We start from the raw sequence: 23,667 nt of genomic DNA, 5'->3' as shown, positions 1-23,667 counted from the left end.
GGGGGGGGGGAAGTACTCCAAAACATCTGCAAGCAAAACGTCAAGGGAAAACAGCTTGGGCACAAGTTCAAATAAAATTCCTAGAAGAGAGGAAGCACAACTTCTTTAAAGAATTTTAAAATAGGGTTTTTTTTTTTTAATAAATTAAAAACAAAGATAGAGGGAAATAAACGAAAAATAAATGACAGCTACAGAAGAAAGAATTGAAAATGGAATTACCAGCTTGGCACAAGAGAAACAAAACTTTGCCCAAGCAATGAACTACCTGAAAATTAGAATGGACTAAAAAGAAGATAACGATTCCATGAAACAATAAGAAATGTTAAAATAGAATCAAAAGAGTAAAGAAATAAAAGAAAGCAAAATTCATCTCATAGTAAAAACAACTAATTATAAAAACAGATTGAGAAGAGATCATTTAAGAATTATTGGACAACTAGGAAGTCATGACCAAAAAGAAAAAAAGAGCATGAATATAATATTTCAATAAATCACAAAGCTATCCAGATTTTTTATAACCAGAGGGCAAAACGGAAATAGAAAATATCTACCAGTCACTTCCTGAAATAAATCCAAGAATGAAAACTCTAAGGAACGTTATACCTAAAATCCAGAGCTCACAAGTCAAAGAAAAAAATATTTCAAGCAATCAGAAAGATTATTTGAAGTTATGAGGAATCATACTTAAGATCATATATGATACTACTATAAAGAAATGAAGAGCTTGTAATATAATGATTCCAGAAGGCAAAGGATATAAGCTTAAAACCAAGAATAATTTAACCACCAAAAATGAGTATAATCAGGGTGGAGAGGTAGGGAGGCAGCAGTGGATGCACTGCTTATCTTACATAATCAGGGTATACAAGCAGAATCATAACCAATGAGGAAGGGGTAGAGGGAATGGGTGATAATTGAGCCTCATTGTTATATGAACTGGTTAAGAAGCAAGAATATATGTCTGCATGTATGCATGTGTGTATATGTATATATAATATGTATGTATATATTATCATATGTGTATATATACATATATCTATATATTAAGTTTATGTGTATGTATACAGAGAAAGAAAGAAGTGTGTGCACAGAAATACATTTCACAAAATGGGAAACAGGAGAGAAAGAAGAGAAGGGAAAGAGGGATAAGAAGGAGAGAAAATAAACAGTGAGACATGTCCTATGCAAAACAAACTCTAAAAGTGTACAAAATTTTTATAGCACTTCTTTATGTGGTGGCAAAGAATCAGAAATCGAGTGCATGTATGTCAGTTGGGGGAAGACGGAATATGTTATAGTATATAAATGTGATGGAATACTACTATGTCGTAAGAAAGGATGAAGCATATGGTTTCCAAGAAACCTAGAAAAACAAATGAACTGATGCAAAGTGAAGTAGGCATAAACAGGAGAATAATTTATACAAGCACAGCAATATTAGAAAAACAGACAACTTTGAAAGACTTGGGAACTCTGATCAGTACAATGACCAGTTATCAGAGTTCTGATAACAAAACATGCTCTCTACCTCCTGGTAAAGAAGTGAAGGACTGAGTACAGAATTATATGTGTGTATGTATGTATACATGTATGTATGTATGTATGTGGGTATTGGACATGATCAATGCAGAAATTTGTTTTGCCTGAATATACATGTTTATAAGAAGATTTTTGTTTTCATTTCTCAATAAGTGGTTGAAGGAGAGAAGTTTTGCTAATTGAAAAAGATTAAATTAAATTAAAAGATTAAAATAAAAATAGCACTGAAGCTCAGAATAAGCAGAGCCTTATGAGTGAATTAAGAGTGAATGCTAAAGACAACAGAAATGACTTTGTTTAGTCATGTTAGGAGTAAGAAGATCAAGGAAGAAATAGGACCTAGAGAGATGAGATAATAGTAATGGACTCTGGAGAGAAGGCCAAACAACTCTTCTTTTTCTTTAATTTTCTCTAGTGAGGAGAAAGATCTTCAGATTGAGAAAGATAGAACAAAAATGGCTAACAAGGAATCGAAACCTAAAATAAGTGAACAGGAGGCCAGATAGCACGTAGCTACTCTCATTGAATTCCAGACATCAAAGCTGAAGAAAACATCTCCTTTCCCATCTGGCTGTACTACTTTGGGATTTTTCTGGTTTTTCCACTATGCCATAGGAACCAAGTCATTGGGAAAACCTCATCACCCTTCAGGATCTCATCAGCCTTGGTTCTCACATCTATCGTCTGCCCCTCTGATTGGCAGGTAGAACCATGAACTCTAAAACTTCTGTTTAAAGATCAGAACATCAGTTAATTTCTCACCTGCCTGTACTATTTTGATTCTGATTTCTTTCTCTGCCTTTTGACTTCAGATAACTTTTCCTCCTCCCTCTCCACCCTAGTTTTCAGCTGTATGCTATCCTCCTCCATTAGATTGCAAGCTCCTTGAGGGCGAGCACTGTCTTGTTTTTGTTTTGTTATTGCATTCCCAACACTTAGCACCTTTATGGCACATCTTATTGAGGTACTTAATACAGGTGTATTGACTAGTGACTAATGGTTACTAATAACTAGTAATCCCAGGATTGCTAGCATGGCAGGTCAGGGAAGTACTGTACACGTAGTAGATAGAGATTTCAGCAGTTTCTGACAAACTCTCTTAGGGTATAATTGTGAACAAGATGGAGAAGATTGAGTTAGGTGATCAAATTGTCATGTAGATTCAGAAACAATAAAATAATTGGATATGATTTCTGTCTTCAAGTATTCAAAGGGCTGTCATAGGGAAGAAGGATTTGACTCTTCTGACTATCATCAGAAATCAGGATTAGAAACCATGGGGATGAGAGGAGGGGAGATATGGTGAGGTAATTTTAGGATTAAGGCAATTTTAAAAAGCTTCCTAGCATAATTAAAGCTTTTCAAAAGTGAAGTGGTCCACTTTGGGGGTGGAGAGATAGAGCTGTTTCTCCCTCTCAGTGAAGGTATAAAAGATGTGACTGAAGAATCAGTTATTTAGAAAGATTCCTGTTCAAGCTCAGGTTGGACCAGACAACCCCTAATGTCCCTGCCAACTCAGATCCAGTGGTACTGAAAGTAAAAATAAGTTTAAATTCAAAATAGATTATGCAGTCACCAAAATGATAGATGTGTTTTGGATGTGCATGTATTTTGTAATCGTCATGATTCCACTTTGGGATTATACCTCTCCCCTAAAGGGTCAGCTTTGTCATTCATTGTTCTGAACCATGGCACTAAGAGCTTTTCAAAGGAACTCTTCACACTCCTGGGCTGTCAAAAAATGGAATTTCACACTCTCTAGGCACGATCTATCATGACAGCTTAAGGGAAGGAAGCTGAAATTTCTCCCAACCATGAGGAGTTTTAAAAATAAAATTAGCAAACACCATTTGGGAATTTAAAATTCATTAATCTCGAGACAATAGTTAAAAGGCTGAACATGTAGTTCTCTCTGAACCAAAGCCCGCCCTTTTCTGCTCAGCACTTGGCCTTCATATACTTACCAGTGACAATATTCTGCGCCAATTGAGCTGGCAGGCAAAGCCTTTGGTTTTCAGTTATGTAAGAACATGTCTCTGACTGTGACCATCCAAAAGAAACACTGTAATAAGAAAGGACACAACAAGATGTGAAACTTTTATAGGAAGGTCCTTGATATTTATCACTGTGAAATTGGGAGCTTTGCCTAATGAGGTCGAGAGGTTGATTTCTCTCACCTCCAGAGTTTAAATTTTTTTTTTCAAAATTCAAAACAATGAAAAATGCAAGTCACTATCATTCAACTAGGGTTAGGCTAAACAGACTAGAATGAACACTAACCCAGCTAAACTTTTCTTTCTTTAGAAAGTAATTATCAAACTGGAGAGAAGGGAGGAAATTGATTGGATTGGCCTAAAGCTCAATAAAATGCCCAAGATTTACCGATAATCTTTTATTTCTTAGCCTCTCCAAACATACTTTTGGCATGTAGAATATATACCCCAAATCAGCATGTTAGGGGCTAAATCTGTTTCCTATGTTTTACCCTCAACAGCTTTGAATTACCTAAAAAGAATGATTGCTTTCTTTAACTATTAAGGAATTAAAATCATGGAACAGAAACACAATGGAGAGATTGAGACAATTGTACAATGACCTAATTCAATTATAATAAGGTGAGAAAGTCACAGAGTATTTTTCAAATCCTTTAATATATGCATCCAGAGCTCAAAACAGTGAATATCATACTGAGTTTGAGACAACCCATGTGACATGTAGGCCACTGATGAATTCTAGCCTACAACTTAAATGCCTTATATGCAGAACTGCCTTCACCAAGAACTTTTACAAATCACCAACAACAAGAACCAAATACTTCCTTAAATGAAAATGTAGCCTCAAGGATAGAATGGGTTTTTTGTCAATTATATTATCACTTTACCTTGCCTCTTCCCCACCAATCCTCTCAAAGACTTTTTGCATGATTGGTAGACCCATTGTTTTGGATCATGGAGGATGAAAATGGTCACACACTGTGGACAATTGTGGATGGATTATTGAATACATAACAACGTATAATCTCTCCAACAGGAGAGATTATGTACATCAATAAAATCATTTATAAATATTAGAATTTACAAAAAGTTTTAAGGTTCTCAAAGAACTTTAATGTTATCTCATTTGATCCTCACAACAATTCGGTGAGGCAGACACTATTATTATCTGAATTTTACAGATAAGGAAACTGAGACTAAGAAAGCTTAAATAACTTGTCCAGGATCATATATTCAAATGTCTGAGGCAGATTTGAACTCAGGTCTTCATAAATCTAATTTCATCACTCTATTCACTGCACACACATAGTTACCCTTACATCAGGTACACCTGAATAATTGAGCATCTTATTTAATAGAGACTGTTAGAATTTTTAGCTAAAAAGAGAGTTCCAGGAAAATATATTACTTATCTCCACAATGGTGCTGGAGAGGTGATGCAATAAATAGAAATCTGGACTTAGGATCAGGAAGAAGTGAATTCAAATCCTACCTCAGATACTTACTATTTGGGCAATGTGAGCAAGTTACTACATCTCTGACTAAGGCTGAGAATAGTACCTATGCCATAGGGCTGTTATAAGGATTAAATAGGATATATGTAAAAAAAAAAAAAAACAACTCTATAAATCTTAGTTGTCTTTATTATCTAACAATTAAGAACAAGCCTAAAAAATGTGAAATCACATTCCCCTTTTTTGTGAAGTCTGATCCATGGAAGAGGAGAGATTTTTTTTTATTTATCTCAAGATTTTACCCAAATATGAACCCTGTGAATCATTTTGAGGGGCAATGTGATGTTAAAAAAAAACAAAACAGGGGGCGGCCAGGTAGCACGGTGAGTAAGAGCACTGGCCCCAGAGCTGGGATAACCTGGGATCGAATCTGGGCTCAGATACTTACCACCACACCCAGAAATAACTGGCCGTGTAACCTTGAGCAAGTTACTTAACCCCAATTGCTTTAAAACAAACAAACAAAAAAACTACTGGGCTCAGAATCAGGAAAATTTTACTTCAAAGCTCCCCTGTAACACTTATAACATTCTATGGCTCTCTAGGACGGCTAGGTGGTGCAGTGGATAGAGGGCCTAGGCTGAAGTCAGGAAGACTCATCTTCCTGAACTCAAATCTGGCTGCAGACACATACTGCATGACCCTGAGCAAGTCATTTAACCATGTTTGCCTCAGTTTCCTCATCTGTGAAATGAGCTGGAGAAGAAAATGGCAAACTCCTACAGATTCTTTGCCAAGAAAACCTCAAGTGGGATCAAGAAGAAATGGACTTGATTGAAAAACACAATAGAGTTCTCTAAAAATTAAGTCCAAACTCTTAAGCATAACAATGACTAGTATCCATTATCTGAACCCAACCTACCTTTCAAGCCTAATCTTTCCCAATATAAAATCTCTGCTTAAGATAAATTGGTCTATTTTACATCACCTGAACATTATTTGCAAATCTCCAACTCTCTGCTTTTATTCCAGATATTTTGTCTGCCTGCAATGCCCTTTCCTTATTTCTACCTGCCAACATCCTACAGTTTTCTAACTAAAATGCCACATTTTCCTCAAAGCTTCCACTGATCCCACCAATCAGAAGTTAGTATTACCTCCTCTGAATTCCCATGGTATTTTTTTCATTTATCTCATCCTTTCTTATAGCATAGTTATCTGCGTATGTATTTTACCTCCCCTGCTAAAGTATAAACTCTTGGAGGGCAGGAATTATATTTAATTTATCTCTGCATCTCATGGTTTCTAACTCAATACCTCACACACAGTAGGTGTTCAAGGATTGTTTGCTGAATGTTTCTTAAATGAATGTTTCTTAAAATGAATACTGATCTCTATTTGACTTTCACTATCCGAAAAGGAGGCCATATCCTTTCCGATGAATCAGATTATAGGAGGCCCAGACAATAGGAGGGCATGTGCCTGGGGCTCTCGAAGTTTCAAGGTACCAACTAGGAAACAGTAGTTTGAGTTAACTGAATAATATTCTTTTCCACTGAAAGTGTTAATATGCCTGACATACATTCAGGAGATGATTAATTCATCTATAAGGCTGGCCTATCAATTTGTCAACTGACAGCTATATATTTGAAAGATCTTCTGGAAATGGCATAGTGACTAACTAGACTGGAAGGGAAACTGATACCACGTTGAATCCATTGCCTCTGGAGACAGCATTTTCGGATTTCCTTCCAGATTGCTGGCTGAATGAACATTCTCCTTTACCCATGTCACTTCTCAAAGCTTTAATTCCACATTAATGAGCAGTGAAAAAAATTGTTTTTAAGCATTAGAACCCAGGATTCCTGAGCATCTGTTCTAGGGAGACAATGGTTTCTTATTATTTCTAGTATCTATAGAGAAAATAGGAAGGGGGTCAGGGCTCTGTCAGAGGGAAAGAAAAGGAGATAGAAACAGAAAAAAGAGAGGAGAGGGAAGGAAAAGGAAAAAAGAATGAGAAGGAAAAGAACAGCCAGACCCAAAGAATAGTCATTAAAGATTCACTAACACCACAAAAAGAGATCTCCAAAAAAGAGAGAGAGAGAGATCTCCAGCAGTATATCCCAGGGATCTTTGCTTAGCTGTATATCATGCGGTATTTTTATCAATGACCTGGATAAAGGAATAGAGAGCATGTTTATCATATTTGTAGATGTCACAAATCTGAAAAAAGATAAGTAGGACACAGTATGACAGAGTCAGGATTCAAAACATCATGGTAAGCTAGAACTCGGTAGGTCAAATATCATACGATGAAATGTGACCTCACAAGAACAAGATTGGGGGGTGGAAACAAACTAGTTAGTAATTTTAAAAAACTATCTTGGGGATTTAGCATACTGCAAGCTCAATATGAGTTAACAGTGTGATATTTCAGCCAAAAATGCTCATGAGGACTTAAGATGAAGTAAGGGAGATATAATTTCCAGAAAAACTGTGATAATCCTGCTGTAATTCCACTTCAAACTGCACCCAGAGTATTGTGTTCAGTTACAGTTGTCACATTTTGGAAAGACATTAGTTATCTGGACAGCACCCAGAAGAGGGTAACTGGAATGATAAAAGCATTTGAGTTATTTCCATGTGAGGGTGAATTGGAGGAAGGACTCTTAACTTGGGCTATATGAACACAAGTACATGGATAGATGTTAGGGAGCATGAATTTGGAAAATTAAAATTTTATTTTTCAATTACTTCTAAATGAAATTTAGCATTTCATTCTATTATTTAAAAACATTATTCTGAGACAGGGTTCATAACACCTACCAAACTGCCAGTGGAGTCCATGACACACAAAAGGTTAAGAATCCCTGAATTAGAGGAACTAGGGATATTTAGCTTGGAAAAAGAGAAGAGTTGAGGGGAATCCACTTATAACTGTCTCCCTGCATTTGAAGAGCTGGTTGAATGATGAGGGTGTTTGGTCTAAAGAAGAAACAACTTTAAAAAATAGGGTCATGATAATTATCTTTAAGCATTTGATGGGCTGTCATGAATAGGAGGTATCCCATGCTCACAGGGCAAAAAGTTATCTCATAGTCACATGAGTCGGTTCAGCAGAGTTGAGTCAAGTATCTTGGCAAGCACCAACTTCCTAATTAAAAGCTGACATGAAGCCTGCTCTATGTGGACCTGACGTGAGTACTCAGCACATGAACTTTCTTCCTGTAGCATGTATCTGGAGTGTGATGAAGATATTCTCAAGATTCATCATATCTGACAACCACTACCCACATCTGCAGATTTGTTGGGAATGAAAGAAAATTAGAAAAGAGAGGGAGAAATAGGGAACAGTTGACTAAGTAAAATGGTATAGAAAAACAGGATTCAGTTTTCTATACGTGGCTTAAGATACAGAAATAGTAAATTCTTTGCCAGAGATGGAGTACATCTAACAAGGACCAGAAAGAACATATTTACCTTAAGAACAGTTAATCTGCTCAAGGGAAATATAAACTAAAAGTGTAGAAGAAGGGGGAAAACTGCTGGCAGTCTCTTTTAAAAGTAGAGTAGTTGATAAATTCTTCACTTCATTTTCAAACTGGAGCATAAGCAGTGAAAGGAATTGATATTCTGAACCCAATTTTGATCAATAAGGAAAAAATGGTTATTTTCTCTCTTATAATGTTAGCTCTTTAAGAGCAGGGGTTGTTGGGATCGTTTTTTGGGAAGGGGATCAGTTATGATCTGAAATTTTTTCATTTTTAATACTTTATTTTCTCCCAATTGCATGTAAAAATAATGTTTAAAATTCTTTTTTTAGTTCCAAATTCTTTCCCTCTCTCCCCTCCACCCTCCTAAGATGGCAAGCAATTTGATATAGGTTATACATGTACAATCATGTAAAAATATTTCCACATTAGTCATTTTGTGTAAGGAAACTCAAACCAAAAGAGAAGAATAAAAAGGGAAAGTGGAAAATGGTATGCTTTGGTCTGTATTCAGATGCCATCAGTTCTTTCTCTGGAGGCAGATAGCATTTTTCATTCTGAGTCCTTTGGCATTGTCCTGAATCATTATATTGCTGAGAATAGCTAAGTCATTCACAAGTTTTCATCATACAATATTACTGTTCCTGTGTACAATGTTCTCCTGGTTCTGCTCACTTCATTCTGCATTAGTAAGTCTTTCCAGGTTTTTCTGAAATCAGCCTGTTCATCATTTCTTATACCACAATATTATTCCATCACAACCATATGCCACAACTGGTTCAGCCATTCCCTGATTGATGGGCATCCCCTCAATTTCCAATTCTTTTCCACCACAGAACAAACTGCTATAAATACCATTGTACAAATAGGTTCTTTCCTTTTAAAAAAAAAAAAGTCTCTTTGGTTTACAGACCTAGTAGCAGTATTGCTGGATAAAAAGGTATGTGCACTTTTATAGCCCTTTGGGCATACTTAAGGGCAGGGCTGGTAAATTCATTGTATTTATGTCCTCAGCACCAAGAATGGTGCCTGGCATAAAGTAGCAGTTTAATAAATACTTGTTGATTCAAGAAGCTTATAAGAAAGAAGCAAAATTCATAACTCGTCTTCAATCACCAATTCATAGAGTAACTATAATGATTATCAGTTCTATTCATTCTTATTTCAATAGTATTTTAGAGTTTACTAGTACTTTCCCCACAACAATCTTAGGTAGTAGATAGTATAGCAGAAAGCCTGGCATATAGTAGACATTGATTGTTAGTATCATCATCTCCATTTTACACATGAGAAAACTGATGCTCAGAGATGTTAAACAATTTGCCTGTCATCACACAAAGGACTTTAGGGGTCATGATTTGAATCCAGGGCTCCTGGCTCCAAGTCCATGACTCTTTCCACTATACGATACCACCTAATTAGCAAAGTGAATTAGAGATCTTAGTGCTTAGAACTGCAAGCTATTTGGAGATAGCCTATGGTAAGGTGAGGAGTAAAGCTGTTTTGTAGAAGAGGTAACTTGGCTATAAAAATAACCAGGGTTCTTTACAAATGGACCCATCTACAGTAAGCAGATAATTAATACCATTTTACAACACCAATTATAATTGCACAAAATAATTTTATACACAAGGCTTGGTAAAAACATCTTTAGTATCAAGTGTTAATAGACTGGCTTTTTTTTTCTAAATGTCCCCAACGTTTTCTTCTGGAGGTTGAGGTCTAGTCTAACCAATGTATCTCAGGTGCATGCGAGAAAATTGTAGAGTCAAGGGAATTCATACTGTGTGAATGACAGCACTCCAAGCGCAAGAAATAATGGATTGATGTGACCTTGAAAGCAGGTCCCTCAGGGTATTGGCCTTAGCCTTGTCCTATTTAACATTTTGATTCATGACTTGAATGAAGACATAAATGCCTTGTCTATCAAATTTACAATGCCATGAAACTGGAAGGATAGTTAACAAGCTGATGACATATTTAGAATCTAAAAAGATTTTGACAGGCTAGAATGGTGGACAAAATCTAATAAGATGAAATATAATAGGTATAATTGTAAAATATTATAACTGGGTTCAAAAAATCAATAGCAGAAGTCCATAATGGGGGAGGAAGAGCTAGATAGTAGTACATGTGAAAATGACCCAAGGGTAGTGTAGTAAAAATTCAATAGGAGTCAACGTACTCACCTCCCCATCTATACCTCTGAATTCCTAGTATCTGAGGCTTTTCCTAATCCTTCTATTTAATTTTCTTCCCTCTTTAAATTCCTTTGAATTATGTTGAATGTGTGTGTGATATATATATATATATATATATATATATATATATATATACGTATATGCATTCACTTATGTATGTGCTAAATGCCCTCTACCACCACCACACCAAAAATGCAAATTTTCTGAGGGCAAGGATTGAGTTAATTTGATTTTTGTATCCCCAGCACATAGCACAGTGCCTTACACATGGTAAGTTCATAAAAAATACTTCTTATTTTGTTTTCTTGTGTCACTCCGTACACCACACTTAAACAATTTCATAGGATCAAAGGGATTCCAACTGGGAGGTTAGAGATCAGTCTACCCCCTTCATATTACAATGTCACTGGAGATAGGTGTAGATACAGTGTCACTGTAGCAAGGACACTGATGATCAGAAAAATTGACTTGCCCAATGTCACATAGAGCTGAAATTTAAACCAAGGTGTTCTGACTGAATCCAGGGGTGTTTGTACAATACTGTAATGGTAACTTGCTAGTACAAGATGACTGAATGAAACCCACCTGTCTTGTTTGCCTTCATCTCCAACCCTATGATCATTTTCCACATTGAAATTATCACTTGGTTTGCCCAGCAGTGTTCCAGATGTATTTTCCAGATTAGATCCAAACAACATATTTTCTGAACAGGACAATCTCTGAATCAGTGGGAGATACTCCCGTTGGGGTACACTTGCAGAATCCGATTTGAACATTTGCATGAGCTGATTATCTTCTGGATTTGAGAGAGAAGGAAAAGAAAAGGGGGAGAAAGAGGGAGAGGGAGAGAAAGAAAGAGAGAGAGAGTGAGAGAGGGAGAGAGAGAGAGAGAGAGAGAGAGAGAGAGAGAGAGAGAGAGAGAGAGAGAGAACGAATAATCAACATTAATGCCATTCTATCTGCTATATCTTACCAAGAATTTCAACTGCTAGGGACTCTTTGCAAAAACCTGGCCATATCCAAAGCTGTGTTTGCATTTCTAAAAAAAGAAGGTGATTGTTGAATTTAGGCCATCTGTTCCCCACTATAGTAGGAAAATTAAAGTGCCAGCATTTTGACATGTGAGGTTAAAGTTATACAAGGTATAAGTTACATGTGCATGTGTGAATGTCATCAATTTTGTTCTGGAAGGGATGTTAAAGATCATTTAAGCCAGTTCCTTCATTTTATAAGTGAGGAAATTGAGACCCAGAGAGATAAAGCCTCTTGCCCATCAATCACATGGTTGGCAAGTGGCAAAGCCAGAATTTGAACCAAGTTCATCTGATTCCAACTCTCATGGTCTTCCTTCCACATTATAGTGTCTAATATAGAGGTAACAAATTGTGTATATTTTGTGTATTGCATGTGTGTGTATGCACAACCAAAAAAAATCAATCTTCTCAGGTAACTATAGTTATATTTCCATTTAGCTTTACAGCAAGGCTTTAGTATGATTCTATTGAAAGAAAGGGCAGCCAAGCTTTGTAACATGGATTGCTTTCACATCTGTTCAAGCCCATTGCCATTGTTTTTGTTGGAAAATCAAAGGGGTTTGGTTTGGATTTTTTAGTCTAACAAGGGCTTTCTCATCTTGGATCAAAATTTTAAAATATTAATTAAATACCTATGTCCAAGTCACTATCCAGGAGATACTTAGGAATAAAAGATATGGCCTCTGAATGCAAGAGGTTGACAACTAAATTTGTTAAACCAAGGACTGGGTTTTCTTTGGGTACAGTTGAATCACAAAGAAGAAAAGCAGTCAGAGTAGGTAGGGAACAATGGTGGAGAAATATGGCAGATTTCAACTTCACTTAAGCACATGCATTCATGAACAGACTCTGGATTGTTAACTTTATGCTCATTTATTCACTTGGACTCAGAGGCAAAAATTAAGAGAGAAAGTTTTCTGAAAGCATGCCCTTTTCATCAGCAAGTATTTAATAAGCACCTACTACATGACAGACACCGTATTCGTTTCTGAGGTTACAAAAACAAATCTCTTTCACCAGTCATCTCTCATTTAAATTTAACACAAACACAGCAAACAGATTTAACTCTTCCAATGCAGACAATTCCAGGGATGATGAAAAGTTTAGTTCAAGACATATAATGATATGTTTGAGTAAAATATTTACCTAGCTTCTTATTGCTACTTGTGTTTTAATTGGTTGAATAGTTCCATGAATTTGAAATGGTTTCCCTAAGTTTATCATATCCCCAAAGGTCACATTTTTCAGAACTGGAAGGTGCCTTACAATGAAATTCAAGAAACATCTATTGAGCACCTATTTGCCAGGCATGTGTCCTTTTCCCCAGCCCCCTACAGGTGAATGTTTTCTAATGTTCTTTCCTTAGCCGTCTTCTTTCTATATACACTCTTCCTTGACAATCTCATCAACACCAATAGCTTCACCTCTATGCAGATAACATCCAGATCCATCTCTCTAGCCCTAACATCTTTGTTTAGTCAAAATTCTGCATTTGAGCTCCAGACCTGCATTTTTTACTACATGATGGACATCTGGTTGTTCCAGCTACACTTCAAACTCAACATATCCATGACGTAACATCATTTCTCCATCCAAAAGCAACTCCATTCCTCCCCCACCACCACCACCCCACCAACTCTTCTATGACTTTTCTCCATCCTTTCTCTCCCATATCTCATCAGTCACCAACTTGTGCATATTTTTCTTTTTAGATATCTTTTCTATCTGTCATGTCCATTCTATTTTGATTGAGGGATACAACAACAATATGGCCTAGTCCTGTCATTTTTACAAATGGGGAAACTGAGGGCTAGAGAGATTAGACAACTTGCCCAATAACACAGCAGTAGAAAGCAGCAAAATAGGGATTCTAACCCAGTTCTTTTGAGTCTAGGTCCAATATGCTACCACAGTGTAATTAAAGATAGATAATAAAAGGATTTATTCTGTGAAGTTTAGATTCAGTCAAAGTGCCTCACTTGAGGACCTAGAGGACCACATGTGGCCTAAAGGCTATGGGTTCCTTGCCACTGCACTATCCACTCACATGCCATTTGAAGGGATTTGGCTAAAGTTTAAGTTCAGCTAAAGGACATGCAATTACATTAAGAGAAGACATAATTTTGTTTTTCTTTGTTTTCCAGCAAAAAAAAAAAATCACCTAATATGCAGTTATTCCTTTCTGTCTTAATGCCCCATTCCCCTAATACTCTCTCACGTAGCCTGGTTTTTAGAACCCTTAATAATCTTCTTTGAGAAAGTATAGGCTAATTATTGTGGAATAAGGCATCTGAAAATCCTCTACAGAGAAAATGCTAGTTAATCTCTCTAAAATACAACTTTCATCATGTCATTCTTTGCTCATAAACCTCTAGTGGCCCCCTACTGCCTTTAGAATAAAGTTTAAACTCTTATCTATGTAACCCAATTTAATTCAACAGTTATTAAATACATAAATATATGGACACCAACACATACATATACACATATATGTATACACACACAGCACTATGTTAGGTACTAGAGAGACAGAAATAAAAACAGCCACTGCCATCAAGAAGCTTCTATTCTATCAGAGCCACAAAACATATACACATGGCTAAAGCATGTACACAGATACATGTAATGCAAGAAAATTTGGAGAAAGAGAAACAACTAGCATTTGAGGAATGGGAGTGGATAACAGAAGGCTTCATAGAGTCCCTAGTATCTCAGATGAACCTTGAAGGAAGAGGGAATTCTTTTTTTTTTGGGGGGGGGGCTTTTTTTTACAGGGCAATTGGGGTTAAGTGACTTGCCCAGGGTCACACGGCTAGTTTTTGTGTTAAGTGTCTGAAGGAAGAGGGAATTCTTAAAGGCATAGGTAGGAAGGGAGAATATTCCAAGCATGGCAGATAGTTGGTCAACCACAGAAGTTGTTAGATGGAATGTTGAATTTTTGGAACAACTAGTGATCTAGTTTAACTGTTATGTGGAGTTTGTGAATAGAAATAATTTAAAATAAGGCTGGAAAGGTAGACCGTGGTCATGTTTTGGAGAGCCTTCGATGTTACACCAAGGAGCTAGTTTTTCTCCTACTTCTACATCCCTATGAAAACCCTCTGATTCAGCAAAAATTGGTGTAATCCTTTGGTCTAGAGCATTTAAAGGCCACATAATGTGGTGGAAAGGGCATTGACTTTTAAATCCTATGTCTGCTACCATCTACTACTTGTGTGATCTCACGAAAATTGCTTTCCCTCTCTCTGGGCCTCAATGTGATCATCAATAAAAATAAGGCACCATTAACCATATACTCCAAGGAGGTAAAAATCGGTAAGAAGATCTCACACATGCCAAAATATTCACAGCAGCACTATTTGAAGTAACAAAGAAGTGGAAACAAGTAGATGATCTTTAATCTGGGGAATGGCTAACACAGGAGTCTTTACCCTTTTGTGTACCATGGACCCCTTTTGCAGGCTGGTGAAACTTAATGGGCCCCTCCTCAGAATGAAGGGAATTCTTTTGGTTAGTTTTTTTAGGGTGGAAGGCAAGGAAGTAGGGGTTAAGTGACTTGCCCAAGGTTACACAGCTAGTAAGTGTGTCAAGTGTCTGAGGCTGGATTTGAACTCAGGTGCTCCTGACTCCAGGGCCAATGCTCTATTCATTGAGTCACCCAGCTGCCCCAGAATGATGTTTTTAAATATATAAAATAAAATACATAGTACTATAAAGGAAACCAAAGGTTAGTAAAAAAATAAATATGTATTTTTTTCCTATTCAAGTTCACAGACTCTCAAAATCTATTCCTTTCTCAGATCCATTGTCACTATGTTAAGTACTCTTGGGCTAAATGAATTGTTGTACAGTTATCCCATCCACCTCATGGGGGTTAGGGAACATGGTACCCTTACAATCTAGAGAATCTGTGTAAAAATTTTTTGGCCCTTCTTTTGTACTAGAGAAGAAGTTTGAATTACTAAGGTATTAAAAGATAAAATATGTTAATATTCTACAACACCAGACATATATTTTCTGTGTCATCTGCTGGCCTTCATGGGTTATCTGTGACTTCCACGAAACTCCCAAATAAAACCCATTTAATTTTTAATGCCAACCTGTGATATATCGAAACATAATGGGGAAAGTCACAATGTGGAAGGGATAACCATACATAAATATAAGGGAATATCACTATGCCATGGGAAATACTGAATATTAAAATTCAGAGAAATATTGGAAGACTTTTATGAACTAATAGAGTGAAGTAAGCCAAATCAGGAGAACAATAAATACAATCACTATGAATAAATAAGCAAAAAGAGTTAAAAAGAAAAAACTGAATCCTGTTTAATTGAAATAACTAAGGTTGTTTGGAGAGAAAGGATTAAAAATAGGTCTCTGTTTCTTCTTTGCAGACATGGGGGACTACAGGTATGGAACATTACATAAATTTACATATTTAGTTGATCATAGGATGATAGAAGATTTAATCAAAACAGCATTTATATGACACTTTATTTGCAAAGCATTTTACAAATATCATCTTATCTTCATAATAATCCTAAGAGGTAGGTACCATTATTTATTCCCATTTTACACATGAGCAAACTGAAATAAACAGAGGTTACATGACCTGCCACGGTCACTTACATATCTAGTAAGTGGCCAGGAGAGGAGTCACAAGAAGAAAGAGAAAGGAAAAAGAGAGAAAAAGTTTGAGTTCATGTCTTCCTGACTCCAAGTACCAATGCCCTATCCACTGAAACACCTAACTGCCACAAGGGACCTGTATTCTTTGGTTTTGTTGAACTGCTTTTTTATTCTTTGGGGAGTTTTTATTCTTTTTTATAAGGGATGATTCACTGGGTAAGTGAACAGGGAGGAATATAGGTAGAAATGAAGATAAGTAAAAATAAAAGATACCAATAAAATTAAAAATTGAATATAAATAAAATGAGATTGGATTATAATTGATCTCTAAGTTTTCTTCTATAGCTCAAAATCCTTTCTCTTGCTTTTCACCACCTCTATTACTTTTCTCATACCACTATCCCATCTAAACATAATATTTTACATTTATATAGTGCTTTAAGAACAACAAGTGGGGGGAGAGTAGGGAGGGGGACAAAATGTGAAATTCAAGGAATTGTGGAACTGAATCCTGTAAACTAAAAGGAAACAAATTAATAAAAAATATATATATTAAAAAAAAGAACAACAAGGCATAAGCCTTCCAACAACCCTACAAAAGCAGGTAATACAAGACTTATTATTCCCATGTTGTAGATGAGGGAAAAGAGACACTAAGTGACTTGCCAAGGATCTCATAGCTAATAAGTACTTGATCTGTGGAACATCTAAAAGTAAGGCCATAGCACTAGTGACTCATTTACATGCAGAGCCATGAGTGTGTCATATCAGAAGTATTTTCCATAGAACTGTGACTATGGCATTACTCACCTGATAAAACTTGGGAAAACTGCCCAGAGCTCATCTGCGCATTAAATCTGTGCTGGTCAGAGCAGAGGTCCAACAAATATTTACACGTCTTGGCAGTATCAGTAATGAAAGTATGTTTCTTACCACTGATGCTGCTTTCAATGGTGAATTTCTTTCTCTAAAGAAAGAAAACATAAAGACTTTCACACGGTGATTTATCAACATTCAATTCACTGAGTTCTACTAGCTATTTCGTTTCAGCTAACATAGGTTCATGAGGGTGTCTAACTGTCTTTACAGTCATCCCTACAGGACTAAGACAAATGGTCCTGAGCCTGGAAATTTCATTCAGCCAATGTGCCCAAGACTGTCTCTCCACCCATGTAAGCAGCAGGTCTGGATCTCTGCTGTAAATATGCACCAAGATGAACTGAACTGACTTAATTTTCCTTCAATCTAATTTGCTCACAGTCATTTAGGCATAGCTAATAGCAATCCCCAGGGAAGAGGAGAAGCCCACTGATCTGGCACTTGAGCAATAGGCCCAGGGAACAGAAAAACCCAGAATGGAGACAAGCAGAGATAGAGAGCATTAAGCGTATTAGCAAGCAGACTAAGCAAGTTTGGTAAAGTGGAAAGAATACTGACCTTAAAAATTTTTAAAGAAAAAAAGCGGGGGCAGCTAGGTAGCCCAGTGAACAGAGCACCAGCCCTGGTGTCAGGAGGACATGAATTCAAATCCAGCCTCAGACACTGAACACTTACTAGCCATGTGACCTTAGGCAAGTCACTTAACTCCAATTGCCCTCAAAAAAAAAAAAGGAATCCTGATCTTAATGCCTGGTATAAAGTAGTTCCTTGAAGAGTAGTACTATATAACTTTTGCCTATATATATTTAGCACTGAGCAAAATTCTGGACACATATTAGGTGTTTAATAAATGTTTATTGTTGTGATGGTTGGAAAGTCTGGATTTGAATCTTAATGCTACACTTACCAACTGTGAAACCCATAAGTTCTCTGAGTCACAGTTTCCCCATCCATAAAATGGGAACAATAATAATAGTAATATCTATTTCACAGTGTTTTTATAAGGCTCAAAGTATATAAATATGATAACTTACATTTATATATCAAGTTTTAAAGTTTCAGAGCATACCATACACTTGTAAATGACAGTTATAATCAGAGCAACCCAAACCTTGCCTGTACAACTGGGGTACAACAAGAGATAGGTACTACAGGTATTTATTATCCCATTTTACAGATATGAAAACTGAGGCTGAGAGAAATTCGTAAGATCCTAGATTTGGAGCTAAACAGGACCTTTATTTTACAGATAAACAAACTGAGATCCATAGCAACCCAATAACTTGTCCCTGGTCATCCAGCTCAGATTTGTGGAATCATAATCTAGATCTTTCTAACACCAAACTCGGCACTCTATTTGCTACACCATGCTGCCATCAACTATGATTAAAGAATAAAGAAGAGGAGGAAAGACAGGAGGAGAGGCAAGAAGAAAGAAAAGAAACAATGAAGAAGGGAATGAAGAAGGAAAAGAGAGTTTCAGCAACTAATTGTGGTCCTTCAGAAAGGAAGATAGAATAAATACATATTTGAACAAGTCACATCTCATAAGTATTGATAAAAAAAAAACCTTCTTGGGAAATAATTCCTATGAAAACTGACATTTTAAAGCCAGATGTGGTGTCCTTTAATACCAATGCGGATATGAAAGGACAGAAATAAGAAGTGTGAAAAATGGTAGAATAGTCCTGAATACCCAGTCTAGACTACTGCCCACCAATGTCAACATTGATGGATTCCCAGAGTTAAGAGAGCCCTACCTAGAAGGAAAGCCTAATCTTCTAGGCATTAAAATGACAACATTCCCTAGAGTATATAATATAGAAGAATGGCACACACAAGGTTTGGTCTCTTGAAGGTTACGTTTTCCACTCTTTCTATGGAATAGCAGGTAACAAAAGTGGAGTAAAAGCAAATGATTTGTACTGAATTGTACTGACCTGGGTGGAAATTTTTCCCATTTCTTGCCACTGGAAACGTAAACTTGCAATTCTATTATTGTTTTTTACTTCATATACAATTATGCCTTTGGCACAAATCCCCAAGGTCATCTCTGCCTCAGGCATTTTCTTCTCTTGGAATACTCCATAGAAGAACACACCATATTCTGGAAGCTTCTGGGTTAGCTAAGGAGACAGAAATGGCTGGTTTTAGAAGCACACAGTTAAAGCAATCAATGGATACTTGTTTAGTTCCTATCGTGTTCAGTGCTGAATGACACTGGAGATAGAAGGTGGGGTGAGGAATTCAAATATATAGAAAACAAATCCCTTCTTTTATCTTTAGATAAGAATGAGCATGAATGCACCTTGTCATGTATCTTGAATCTTTGCCTCTGAACTCCTCTCTGTCTACAGAGAAATGTGTGAGTCTTCCCAATTCTGAAATAAAAACTCTTCCCCTTCTGTCTCTATTTTCTAACTACTATCTCATTCAATCTCTCCACACTCTGACCAAATCTCTTAAAAGCAGTCCACAGCTGATAACATTACTTCCTCACTCTCTTCTCAGACCCTTGCCAGTTGGCTTCTGTTCTCATCACTGTTGTATAACCACTCCCTGTAGAGTGATCAATGCCCTCCTATGCACTGAATTCATTTAGCTTTTCCCAATCCTTATCTTCTCCAATCCTTATCCTTCCTGACTAGTATTCCAACCCAACAATCGATCATCTTCTCCTTGAAGATAGCCTCTTCTCTCTTGGTTTCAGAGATACCCAATTCTCCTCCTATCTCTCTAAATGGTACTTTTTTTCTACACTGGTTTCTCTTTCTCTTTTCATATCCTCTCCTCTCTCTCAACACTTTCTCCATGAGCAATCTTGTCACATTCTGTTGCTTCAACTATTAACTCTGTTCCAATGACTTCCACATCTCTGTCTCTAACCCTGATCCCAAGAACCACATTTTTAGTTTCCTACGAAACATCTCCATCTTTACATATTGAGCTCAACATGTTCAAAACTGCTCCCCTCCTTCAGTCTCTTCCCCCTTTTGATATCATTACTTCCAGCATTGAACCAGCATTCAAACATGCTTTGCAAGCCTTAAAGCACTATGTCAATGCAAATTATTATGATCATGGAACAAGTATTTCTTAAGTGCCTGCTATGTGGTGGGCCCTGTGCTTAGCACTTTACAGATATCTCGTTTGATCCTCACAACAACCCTGGTGTGTATGTGCCATTACGATTCCCATTTTGACAGTTGAGGAAGGGGCAGAGGTTGACTTGTCCAGGGTTGCTTTGCTAGCAAGTATCCAAGGCTGATTTGAACTCATTAGTTTGCTTAAAATTCTTTAATGGCGGGGCGGCCAGGTAGCACAGCGAGTAAGAGCACCGGCTCCAGTGTTGAGAACACCTGGAGATCGAATCCCGGGCTCAGACACTTTAGCACCCACCCAGAAACACCTGGCCGTGTAACCTTGAGCAAGTTACTTAACCCCAATTGCTTAGGGGCGGCCAGGTGGCTCAGCGAGTAAGAGCACCAGATACTCAGCACCACACCCAGAAATAACTGGCCGTATAACCTTGAGCAAGTTACTTAACCCCTATTGCTTTAAAAAAAAATTCTTTAATGGCTCTTGATTGCTTATCAAGTAAAGGTTCAATTCTCTAACCTGGAATTGAAGACCTTCTACAGTATTGCACCACTCTGTATTTCCAGTTCTATATCATATTGTTCCTGTCCACGTACCCTCTTGCTGATAAACTGGAATGTCAAACATCCATGTATACATGCCTTTCACTTTCCTACTTTTATGAATGTGCTTAGAGAATTTCCATCTCCAAAGCTTGTTAAATTTCTGCTAATCTTTTAAAGCCCAAATCAAATATCATCGAAGTACCTAGATTTTAGTTAAGGCATTGATAAACTGAAAGGGGTTTAGAAGAGAGTTACCATGATGGTGAAGAAACTGGCTATGTGGCCAGTATCTGAGGAACTTAATGAAGAAAAGACTGAGGGCAGTGGGGAAAGTGGCATTAGACATGATAACTGTCTCCAGATATGAGAAGGTGAAGAGGAGAGAGCACAGAGCAAGTCTAGAAGTAATGCATAAAAACTTCAAAGAAGCAAAATTTAGGCTTTAAATTATGAAAAATATTCTGCCCCCTAGAGCTACCCTCAAATAGAATGGCCTGGGGACATTCAAGCAGAAGCTAGAACACCACTTCAGGGGTGTTTTTTGAGAAAATTCTTCATGCATGGGTTGAACTGTAAGTCATTTCCAAATTCTTTTGACCGTGCAACACTGTCAGTAAGAAAAAAAAAAAATGCAGGCAGCTAGGTGGCACAGTGAATAGAGCATCAGCCCTGGAGTCAGGAGGACCAGAGTTCAAATCTGGCCTCAGACACTTAACACTTACTAGCCATGTGACCTTGGGCAAGTCACTTAACCCCAATTGCCCCTCTAAAAATAAAAAAAAAACTGAGCACAAACCTGCCATAGAAGAATGTTTGCTGATTTCTAAGTTACACACATACGATATTATATACTAATAATTATGTACACTAATCGTTTGTAAAACATACAAAATAGATATTTAAGGGATAAGATAAAGATGAAATAATATTTGATCCTAGAAGTCATTAGGGAGTCACTGGTTTTTATTGAGTTGGACAGTGATACGGTGATATTTGCATTTTAAAGAAAATCACTTTGGCAGTTGTGTGAAAGATGAATTGGAGAGGAGAAAAATTTATAGCAGTGAGTCCAACTAGGAGGCCACTGCAATAGTTCAGGCATGAGGTAATGAAGATCTGGGGTGGTGGCTGGGTAAATAGAGAGGAGACCAATATGAGAGATATGGTGAAGGTGGAAATGACAAGATTTGGCAACTGGTTAGAGATGTGAGGTAGATAATAGCAGATGAGATTGAGGTTGTGAACTTTTGTACGTGGAAGAATAGTGGCACCCTTGATAGTAACAGGAAAGTTTGGGGAAAGACTATGTTGAGGAGGGTAAAGATAATACAAGAAGATTCATGATAACAACACAATCCATCCATGGCTGCTCATCTGGTACAACTCATTCTGTCTTACCCAAAGTGAAAAGGGAAGTGGTGGGGGTGGCAGGAAAAGACACAACCCTGACTCCTGATTGCTTGCCTCTGAGGGAAGGGCTCCGCCTGACACAGTAATAAATAAAGTGATTAAGGGACAGGAAGTAGGTGTACTGGGGAGAAGGGAATTGCAGGAGGGCTCCTAATGACTCATGTGCAGCTGCTAATATGATCAATTAGATTATAACTGTGCAGAGAGGCCATCATTTATCTCAGAAAGAAGAGGTTGGGGGCTTCATAAAAGGAAGGGCTGGAATGGAGGAGTGTTAGGTTAATGTTAGTGTATTGGATATAAATCCCACAGATGGTTATGGCTGTCAAAGGAAGAATGACACCTACCTTTCCATTTCCATGAACTTTTGTCTGAGCTCCCCTATGGAGACTTCATGATCCTTCCATCTACTACTGACCCTTCCCATCTTTGGCCTCACATGGAATCGTGTTCATACCTCTCATACACTTGTGTATTATTTTTACTATTCTTTTTGTGTACATGTCATCACTCCTTATTACAATCTCTTTATCATACTGTGAGCTTCATGAGGAGCAGGAACCTCAGACCATATCTCGTTAAAGATCATCTGGCTTAGTGTTCACAAAGTTTCGCACATCTGCATATTCACTTACATTCTGACTTTACATGTAACTAGCGGCTTCTCTAACTCCTGAATGCTTTCTGGGAATCAGGCCCCAGAGTGGGAAGAGTGAATTGGTGGGTTAAGGACTCCCACATGGCAAAGGCTGAGGTATCACAGGGCAAAGTAATGTGGGTCTGGAAGTCAGCCTAGGGAGGTCCACGGTGATACAGGCTGAGCTTAAGGGGCTCTACAGAGGTGAAGGCTGTGTCAAAACAACCAGTCTTCTCAACTCTGAAATTCTGTGATTATGTGATTCTATAAATCATGAAGGAGTTCAGATATTGGGTGAGCAACTACAGTACACAGGAAAAAGATCAGAGGCAAGAGGCATGTCCAGAATCTGAAAGTGTCCTGAGCAGCAGGAGCAAAAGGATCCAGAAGAATGGAGAACCAAAGATTAAACTGAAGGTCAACAACCACCAGATACCAAGCAGGTCAAAGGAACTACATTCAAGCTGAGCTGATTAAAGAGTTTGTGCAATTTGCCACACTCAATGAGCTGAGCATACCTTGAAGCCAGGACACAGTAGTTTAATCCTCCCCCATTCCCTCCCCACTATTTCTTCTGCTATGTTGGTGTTGGACAGCTCCCATATGTATTGCCACTGGGGGGCAGGGAGGAAGGGGAGTGTACTAGGAAAGCAAAAAACGTCTATAAGGGCATTTTTGTCTATTTTGCTCTTAATGCATCCTGTCTCTCTCTCCCCATACACTAAGGGAGAATGAAGCTTAAAATGTAG

The 23,667-nt window shown here is 37.5% G+C and overlaps 1 protein-coding gene across 1 annotated transcript in view; it reads right to left on the bottom strand.

The window, feature by feature from the left end:
- Positions 1-23,667, bottom strand: part of FRMPD2 (FERM and PDZ domain containing 2) — a 279,466-nt gene that overhangs the window by 210,903 nt on the left and 44,896 nt on the right. The window contains exons 13-16 of the mRNA XM_069067069.1: positions 19,168-19,353; positions 17,159-17,315; positions 11,265-11,475; positions 3,504-3,601 (exon numbers count right to left, since the gene is read on the bottom strand). Coding sequence (XP_068923170.1) covers positions 3,504-3,601; positions 11,265-11,475; positions 17,159-17,315; positions 19,168-19,353 — 652 coding nt within the window. The remainder of the gene's footprint in view (positions 1-3,503; positions 3,602-11,264; positions 11,476-17,158; positions 17,316-19,167; positions 19,354-23,667) is intronic.

Source organism: Petaurus breviceps, unplaced genomic scaffold (assembly GCF_028583685.1).
Source record: "Petaurus breviceps papuanus isolate PSGF00001 unplaced genomic scaffold, PetGlider_PUasm1.0 90740, whole genome shotgun sequence".
In the NCBI taxonomy this organism is placed as follows: Eukaryota; Metazoa; Chordata; class Mammalia; order Diprotodontia; family Petauridae; genus Petaurus; species Petaurus breviceps.
The sequence above is the reverse complement of the archived record's forward strand: the minus strand, read 5'-3'. Positions and strand labels throughout refer to the sequence as shown.